General features: G+C 37.9%; 1 protein-coding gene across 1 annotated transcript in view; it reads left to right on the top strand.

The window, feature by feature from the left end:
* Positions 1 to 8,553, top strand: part of LOC107662782 (mediator of RNA polymerase II transcription subunit 13-like) — a 55,909-nt gene that overhangs the window by 16,471 nt on the left and 30,885 nt on the right. Inside the window, exons 7-15 of the mRNA XM_016452881.1 lie at positions 576 to 735; positions 856 to 963; positions 1,059 to 1,763; positions 2,715 to 2,931; positions 3,021 to 3,051; positions 3,148 to 3,269; positions 3,581 to 3,665; positions 5,965 to 6,158; positions 6,251 to 6,450. Of these exons, the coding sequence (XP_016308367.1) occupies positions 576 to 735; positions 856 to 963; positions 1,059 to 1,763; positions 2,715 to 2,931; positions 3,021 to 3,051; positions 3,148 to 3,269; positions 3,581 to 3,665; positions 5,965 to 6,158; positions 6,251 to 6,450 (1,822 nt within the window). The remainder of the gene's footprint in view (positions 1 to 575; positions 736 to 855; positions 964 to 1,058; positions 1,764 to 2,714; positions 2,932 to 3,020; positions 3,052 to 3,147; positions 3,270 to 3,580; positions 3,666 to 5,964; positions 6,159 to 6,250; positions 6,451 to 8,553) is intronic.

Below are 8,553 nucleotides of genomic sequence, written 5' to 3'. Positions count from 1 at the left end.
GCGGTCCACTGCTGCACACGTGCCACAATATCGATACAGGGCCATCTGTATCGATACTCGTATCGTCAAATCTCTGTGACGATACATCGTCGTATCGATATTTTGAACACAGCACTAGTGTGTGTATGATTTTATTATTATCTATAACTTCATATAGCAGTTATATAACTGTTGTATTATTTAACAGTAATTATTTATGTGATGTAATTATACATTTAATGTAAGTTTTGAAAGTACAATGTTTTATTGTATTTTCTTAAAATTAAAAGTGTTTTATTGTATATCCAAAAATATGCAAAAAATGCTGCAGGGGTGTGAATGCCATGAATCTGTGCTCTTTGGATGTAGGGATTCTTTTATGTCATCAAAAAACATCAATCCAAGGCACTCGAAAATATTGTGGAAAAAGTAAAAAGCCTATATTCACATGGCTTTAACATTTAACATTTTTATTTATTTTTTATTAAATGTTCAGTTATGAATTATGCATAGTATGACCAGACAATCAAAGCACTTGGATTCTCAGCTGCTGTCAAAACATTTAGTTGTAATGACTTTTTCCCCCTCTATTGCAGTTTCTCAGCCTGCCCAGAAATGGGTGAAACTGTCAGCTATGTCAGGCGCCTTTAGTGTGGACAGCAGCAGTCATCACGGAGGCAAGATCCCCCGCCGGCTAGCCAGCCAAATGGTGGAGCAAGTCTGGCAGGAGTGCAATATTAACCGAGCCCAGAACAAGTATGAATATAAAAACTACAGCTTGACTGATCAGCCAGAGCAAATTACCTGGCATTTATTGGCAATTTATTGAGTAAAAACAAAGCAACTTCAGCCGTTTGGTATGGTTTATTTTTGCAGGAGAAAGTTTTCAACCATGTCTAACGGAGTTTGCGAGGAAGAAACGGACAAAGCTTCTGTTTGGGACTTTGTAGAGTCTTCTCAGTGGTCACAGTGCAGTTGCTCAAGGTATGCTCAAGCTGCAACAAATGACCTGTAATTAACAAAGATTAATGAATGAATGTAGCCAGTTGATGACATTGAGCTTTCGCTTTTCATTCCAGGCTTAAGAACCAGAAACAGCGGGCATGTAGCACCCCAGGGCATCCTCCATCTGCTGGCCAGCCTCCTCAGCCCTCTACCAAACACAAGATGGCGGAGAAGCTGGAGAAAGGAGACAAGCAGCAGAAGAGGCCCCAGATGCCCTTCCACCACCGCAGCTCTCTGTGTGAAGAGCAGCCCAACGTGGAGCAGGGAGATGCTGTTCACAGGCTGTGTCTGCAGGGCCACGAGGACAGGCGGTACCCCAGCCTCCATCATGCCGATGTCACCTCCAGCAAGACCCCAATGATGCACGGTTCAACTGATGAGATGGCCGGCTCCCCTCAGCCCCCGCCGCTCAGCCCGCACCCTTGTGAGCGCGTAGAGGTGACGGCCAACGGCCTAAAGACTTCCTCCTCGCCCTTGCACCAACACTTCTACCCTCCTTCCTCTGAGCCCTGCCTGGTGCCCCAGAAACCCTCTGATGATTCTCCACTAGACCCATTGCCCTTACCCTGCCCACCTCCATACCCAGAGTCCCTAGAAGCCACCGTATATGTGGGCTCCGCCGTAAACCCCAACAAGGACACAACGCATAACCCCTGGAGGTACTTTAGGGTGCCTGGTGGGAAGAATGCGGATTTCCACACACCTCAGCTTCCTGTGGTCATGCTTTTTGAGGATGGTAATAGGGCCGGAGGCCAGGATGGTATTGTGTCAGTTACAGAGTGAGTTCTCTAGCCTTGTGCACTAAATAGTGATATAGTGTTAATTTACGCTATTATTACACTAAATACCAACAACACATTTTCTACCTTGAGAAGTGCGATTAAAAATATAAAGTTATTTGGCTTAGTAGAACTGAATACCAACAGTTTTCGTTTGGCAGGCAAAATGAATCCTCATAAAAAAAATTAAATTGCTGTTCAAAACATGTCCTTGCCTTTTTGAAAAAGGAAGCTTTTTTTTAACTTGCCTGAGAATAGGTCAGCCTTTTAACATCTTAATAAAGTAAAAGGCAAGTTATGCTTCCATAAAGAACATTACTTTGGCCCTTTTGCAAGTCGTTTTGCTTCAGAGGTTGTCAATAACATCAGGCAGCACTACTAATTGGTAATGTTAGTTGATTGCAGTGGCAGATTGGTTGAATTGGACCCTCCTTCTGGCCCAATATTATGGTGCACTCTGTGTGACCTAATGAACAGATAAATAGTCAACAGCTGCTGAAACAATGGCCACTGACTATGTCAGCGTTAGGAGAGTTCACCTTCAGGTTTTGGCTACACACTTGATGTTTTGATTTAGTGGCTATGGCTGGCCATAGGGCAGGTTTTCAACCATAATTTTTATTATGATGTAAATATATTTATTGATATGTGGCATTTTATTATAAAAATATAATACGCATGTTTTAAAAAGAAATTTAGATTACAAATATATTAAAAACATTATTAAATTAACACTTTGGTATATATTAAAGTGCTAATTTCTTTAAAAAAAAACTACAGTTATGGGTCTGTCTAAAGCTTTTAGTTCTACTAATATAAAGTGTCACATTTCCGCCTGAGTATTAAACTATTAAGCTATCATGATAAATACAAAAAGTAGTATTGGTGTAACTGATTGGTTATTGATTCTTTTCTAACTAGAGAAGTAACATAGTCGGGTGATTTTTGCAGGTTTATGTCCTCCTCCAAAAGGCCTCTGAAAGTGTCGGAAGACCTGGTGAAGATGTACGAGCAAAAGAAAAACCAGCATCTCTCTGCAGCTGTGTGCGATGGAGACCAGGAGCGTGAATCTGATCCTTATGCTTTTGAGGAAGGAGATGAGGAGTTTACTTTCTCTGATAAAGACAAAAAGCCTGGAGCCGAGAGGGAGACCGGGAAGAAAAATAAGGTCTGGCAGTGATTTTCTTAGAAAAATGTTGTGTGGTTGGGTTTCTCAAAGTGAGAAGTCTTATTTATTTTTTATTTATTTCCTTTTAGAGGGATGATGGCAGTGTGTCATCTTCTGATGGTGAGTATTATTTCTTCACACTTAAATTGATAAAAAATGATTAATTGTTTCTGGAAATGTTTCTGAGGGTTATCTTGAACGCACCTTTTCACACAGATGCCCAGGGGTCAGGTGGCAGTAAACCACTTCCTACCACCAGCTTGATTCATGAGACAGATCTGGTCGTGTCCATTAATGACCTGGACAACCTCTTTAACTCTGACGAGGATGACCTGACGGTTAGTACTCGTATGAGCTCGCCAGCTACCTGTGATGTGGAAAGTGAGAATGCTAGCGGTCCTAACTTAACTGAAGCGTAACATCATCATAATCCACTTCTTTCTGTAACTTTTTGGTATGAATCACATTTGTGAAGGTCCAGCAGTAATGAATCTGTTGGATACGGTGATATTCAAATTGAAGCCAAATTTTCTAATGATCCCCTGCCTCATTAGAAAAACTTTTAGGTGGTCATAAAGTTCTTTATTTGCTGAACTAGGGGAACAGTAGAGCAATTAAAGTGAGCATTTCTTTGTCTTACTCCTAACAGCCTGGATCCAGGAGAGCTGCTGGTGGAGCAGAGGAAAAATTTGGTAGGAAAGAACCAAAACCTGCAGCGCCAGACCCCCTGCCTTGTATGTGCCTCAGTTCATGACCCCTGCTGAATCTGCATCATTACTGATACACTTGTTCTAATAACCATTACTGGAAGTGTGTGAGCAGTTTGGTTTAGAATATGTTAGAATGAGTTCATATTATTATTGATATTATCCATAGAGAAAGTAGGAATTCTGAACTTTATGCTGTTAAATCTGTAGAAATGCCTTATATATTGGATATTATATTGGATATTATAAATATTATAATTTAAAATATAATATAAATATAAATGTTAGAATATCAGAATATAAATATTAGATGAAAAACTTGGAAATTAGTTGCTTTGGCAACTAACAGATAAAATTAAGTACTAAAATTATTTTAAAAAATGTTTTATTTAATTTTATTGTTAATTTGAGAACTTAAAAGTACAAAAGTTTATATAACAAAATTACTAAAACTTAAATTAGAATAAAAACTGAAAATATAAAAATAAAAGCTATTTCAAAATATTAAATGATTAACTATAACAGTAACTGCTATAATAACATTGCTTGTAACAATTTAAAAAAACAATTGCTTTTTATGTTTTTTTTTTTTTAATTAGGAAATACTATAGGATTGTAATATCAGCTTTTTATTGCTTGTTAGACCAAATTTTTATATCTGTGCAATTCTAGAAAAGTGAGCTATTTATTGGTTAGACCAAATTTTAATATCTATGCCAGTGGTTCCCAACCTTTTTTCCTCTGGCAACAGCACCCCCCAGCCCCTCACCCCCAAATATATATGTATACACTACCGCTCAAAAATTTGGGATCAGTAAGACTTGTCCAAAACAATATTAAAGGGGTCATATTATGCTTTTTCACTTTTTCAACTTATTTCTGAAGGATCATGTGACAATGAAGCCTGGAGTAATGACTGATGAAAATTGCTGATGGCTGATAAAAAGCGCTGTGTCACAGAAATAAATTATATTTTAAAGTATATTAAAATAGGAAACCAATATTTGAAATATTTCACAAGATTACTGTTTTTTCTGTATTTTGATCAAATAAATGCAGCCTTGATGAGCATAAGAGACTTCTTTAAAAAGCATTACAAGTTTTACTGATCCCAAACTTTTGAGCGGTAGTGCATGTATATATATAAATATATATACAGTATATATATGCACATGTTATACTAATAATATTACAAGTTTTAGAAATGCCCTTTTGACAGTAGCTTGAGTTGGGATGCAGATGTACATTTATTTTCATTAACAAAATTTGTAGAACTGAGTACAAATTTGTACATTTGTAGATCATGATAACCACAGGTACAGCACCTCACTACCATGGTAAAAAAAGTAGCCTAACTATATGGTTTCTATTATATGCTCTATTTGTTCTACTGTAGTTTTTTGGTCCTATTGCTTGTAATTAGTTTCTTATTCTTATTTAATCGCTTTGACTGTTTCGACTGTTTGCTCTTTTTTAGGCTAGTATTCGTTTTTTTATTTTTGTGATATTGACACAAATTATGACATTTCTATGGTATCAAAAAAATGTTAGAGATGCACCGATTGCAATTTTCTTGGCCGATTTCGATTTCTGATTCTTTATAGTTGTGACCTGCCAATACCGATTTTTGCCGATTCCGATTTTCTTTCTAAAAACTATAATTGACAGCATATTGACAGCACACAAACAAAAATCTATACTTTTTTTAATGCAAAAAATGATTTGCATAATAAAAAATTATTAAACATAAACAACGCTACAGATGTTCTCTCACTTAAACAACTCTCAAAATAAAGTGCTCTGTGACTAGAAAAAAGGTAGAAATTGCAATTAACTGAAAAGGAGTTGCTGTACTGTTTAACAAAACAGATGTCATTTCCCACTGTTTCTGCCGTTCATGCGGAAAACCAGCTTATTCCAGTCCCTGGCCGGTCGATCGGTGCATCTCTAATTTAATTGTTTATTTTATTGAATTGCCCTATCTTGGCATTGTAAGCATATGATTTAAAAACATTTTTATATAAAATTATTAGTGGGACATTTTATACATCTTTATTTGACCTCAAAGCATATCGGCAACCCCCGTGAACTTTGGCACCCCTGACCCCAGGTTGGGAACCACTGATCTATGCAATTCTTGAAAAGTCATTGCATGGGCTCCTACTTTCAGCTACAGAATCCAAGAGCTACATGTTTTATCTATCAAAAACTGTTTTAGTGCTGCACAAGTCATCACAGACTGAGATGTTAATGGCAAGCATCTGTTACCTATTTTCTATATATAGTGCCAAAATTCTGTTCCTTCATTGTGTGTTTATTGATCTAGACTCTGCAGACCTGCACCAGATGTTCCCAACCCCTCCGTCACTGGAGCAGCACATCATCATGGGCTACTCTCCTATAAACATGGGCAATACGGAATCAGCAGCTGGCCTTTCTCTCCTGGATGGGGCCATCAGCGGGAACTTCAAGATGGAGGTGGAGGAGGGTTTCTGCAGCCCCAAACCCTCAGAGATTAAGGTAGGACTTAATTACTGCTGTCAATTCTCAGGGATTTTTTCATGAAGATGTATTTTGTGATGCAAGACTCTGTTTCTTTATCGTATCTTCAGGACTTCTCCTACGTGTTTAAACCAGAGTCCTGCCAAGCGCTTGTCGGCTGCTCCCTTTACGCCCCTCTGAAGATGCTGCCCAGCCAGTGTCTGCTTCCCATCAAGCTTCCAGAAGAGTGTGTGTACCGGCCCAGCTGGACAGTCGGCAAACTGGAGATGCTGCATCCGATGGCAGCCATGACCTTCCTCAACAAGGACAGGTACAACAGCCAAGAAATCAGGGATTTTTCTTCATCCCTAGCAGATTTTAGTGTTTCACAGTGTTGATTGTTCTTTTGCAACAAACAAACCTTTAATGATACATTGAGTAATTCAAGCTTTCATCAGCTTGTTGGCATGTATGGAAGCCTAAAAGGCTTTTACACAGATTGATTTACCTTATTTAGGAGGGGGGGCGGGGGCGTGCATATTTAGCAGGTGGAGGTTGAAGTAAGTAGGTCAGGTTTTTAACAAGCACAGAACACACTCTTCTCTGCTGTTTGTGGTCCAAGCAGCTGCCATCCCAAAATAGACATTCAATATTAATGATTAACCGCCTTAACTGAGGAATGTGTCCAGGGCATTGAATTAGAATTTAGGATGTGTACCTGCATCTAACTACAAAAAACTAACAAAAACTATTTTGCAGCAACTTACTGTTTCCAGTGTTATTTTAGTGACTTAATGAAGTCAGTTCCCACAGGTGACTCAGTTCCGAGCAGACTAACCACAGGTGAACTTTCACTTAAACTGTCAGAGGAGGAAAGAGACGCTGATTCACTGGTTGTTTTTTTTTCTCAAATGACTCTAAGGCTTGGTTTTCTGGTTTGATGCAGAGAAGTAGTATGCAGTGTTTCAAAAATGGCACAGTATGGCATGACAGTATGCACTTACACAGTTTAAACAAACATACCCAGAAGCCCCAGATCAGTTTCTTCGCAAAGAAAATTTATGAAAGGCTGAATATGGTTTATTTTACATTACACATACACGTTACTGTAATTAACTGTTTGCCCACCTAATCTCGTTCTATTTGGCCGGCCCGAGCAGATCAACACTACAGTCGTTTTTGTTCAGTAAGATTTTTTTCAATAAATTCATACTTTTATTCAGCAGGGATGCATTAAATTGATCGAAAGTGACAGTGAAGACATTTATAATCAGTTTGTTAAAATACAATGCCTGAAAATGGCAAAAACTACAAAAAATCTGCAGAGAAATGTCAAAATAACTGACTTCCTGTTGGGTTTTGGATTTTGTTCCAAGAGACTTTTTTGTAGGCATCAGGTGGCATCAGGAAAATGGTGCAGATCGGGCACATGCATTTACAGTAACCCTCTGGTGCTCTGGTTTTAAGGGTTACAGCCAGATGTGTAAATAGTAACTGAAAACCATTCTTGAGTAAAAGTACAGATACCTTACAGTGAAAATTACTCCATTACAACTTACAAGTCACCAATTCCAAAACAACTTGAGTAAAAGTCTTAGAGTATCTGATTTGAACAGTACTTAAGTATTTTACTTATACTAAATATAGATGCAGTAGTCAAAGAGACATGCCAGTGAGACAACCATTACATTCAACAACTCACAAGGAACTAAAGAAAAACTAGGGATATATCGGGGGCACAGGGGGCTAACAAGCTTTACAAGATAAGACACACCTGAGGAGATTAATCAAGGGGAACGCGTTTGGGTGAGTAAGGGCAAAACACACAAGATGCAGTACTTTCAGTGACCTGTAATAGACAGTATCGACCCGAAAAGATACTCAAGTACAGTAACTAATTACATTTAATCTTTACACCTCTGTGTGTGTATATATATATATATATATATATTAAAGTACAGTAGTCACGTAGTGATGTTTTTTTGATCCACTTCAAATGTTGAATACTGTAGATAAGCTGTTAATTTAATAATAATATTTCATAATATTACTGTTTTACTGTATTTGTGTTCAAATAAATGCAACCTTAAGCATAAGAGACTTGAGAAACATGAACAACAGCTTACCAAACACAAACTTATTGAATGGTATTTTGAGACACAAGAATCTTTCTTGTAGGGGTGGGCGCTATACCGGTATGAAAGTGACAACTGGTATTATGTTGTTCCATTATATGGATTTTGTTATACCGTGGATACCGTTATATAATCATGAATTAAAATTTTGCATTTATATAGTTTTGTTCAATTTGGTACGCTTTGCAAATTTTAACATAAATGACGATAAAGAGTCGAGGCTGAACGTTTTTGTCCTCTATGTGCAACGCCGTACTACACAGGCATTAGTAATCAAACACAGAGCATCGTAACAGCCC

The sequence above is a fragment of the Sinocyclocheilus anshuiensis genome, unplaced genomic scaffold, assembly GCF_001515605.1.
Source record: "Sinocyclocheilus anshuiensis isolate Anshui unplaced genomic scaffold, SAMN03320099.WGS_v1.1 scaffold1144, whole genome shotgun sequence".
Lineage (NCBI taxonomy): Eukaryota > Metazoa > Chordata > Actinopteri > Cypriniformes > Cyprinidae > Sinocyclocheilus > Sinocyclocheilus anshuiensis.
This window is presented reverse-complemented; position numbering and strand designations above follow the sequence as displayed.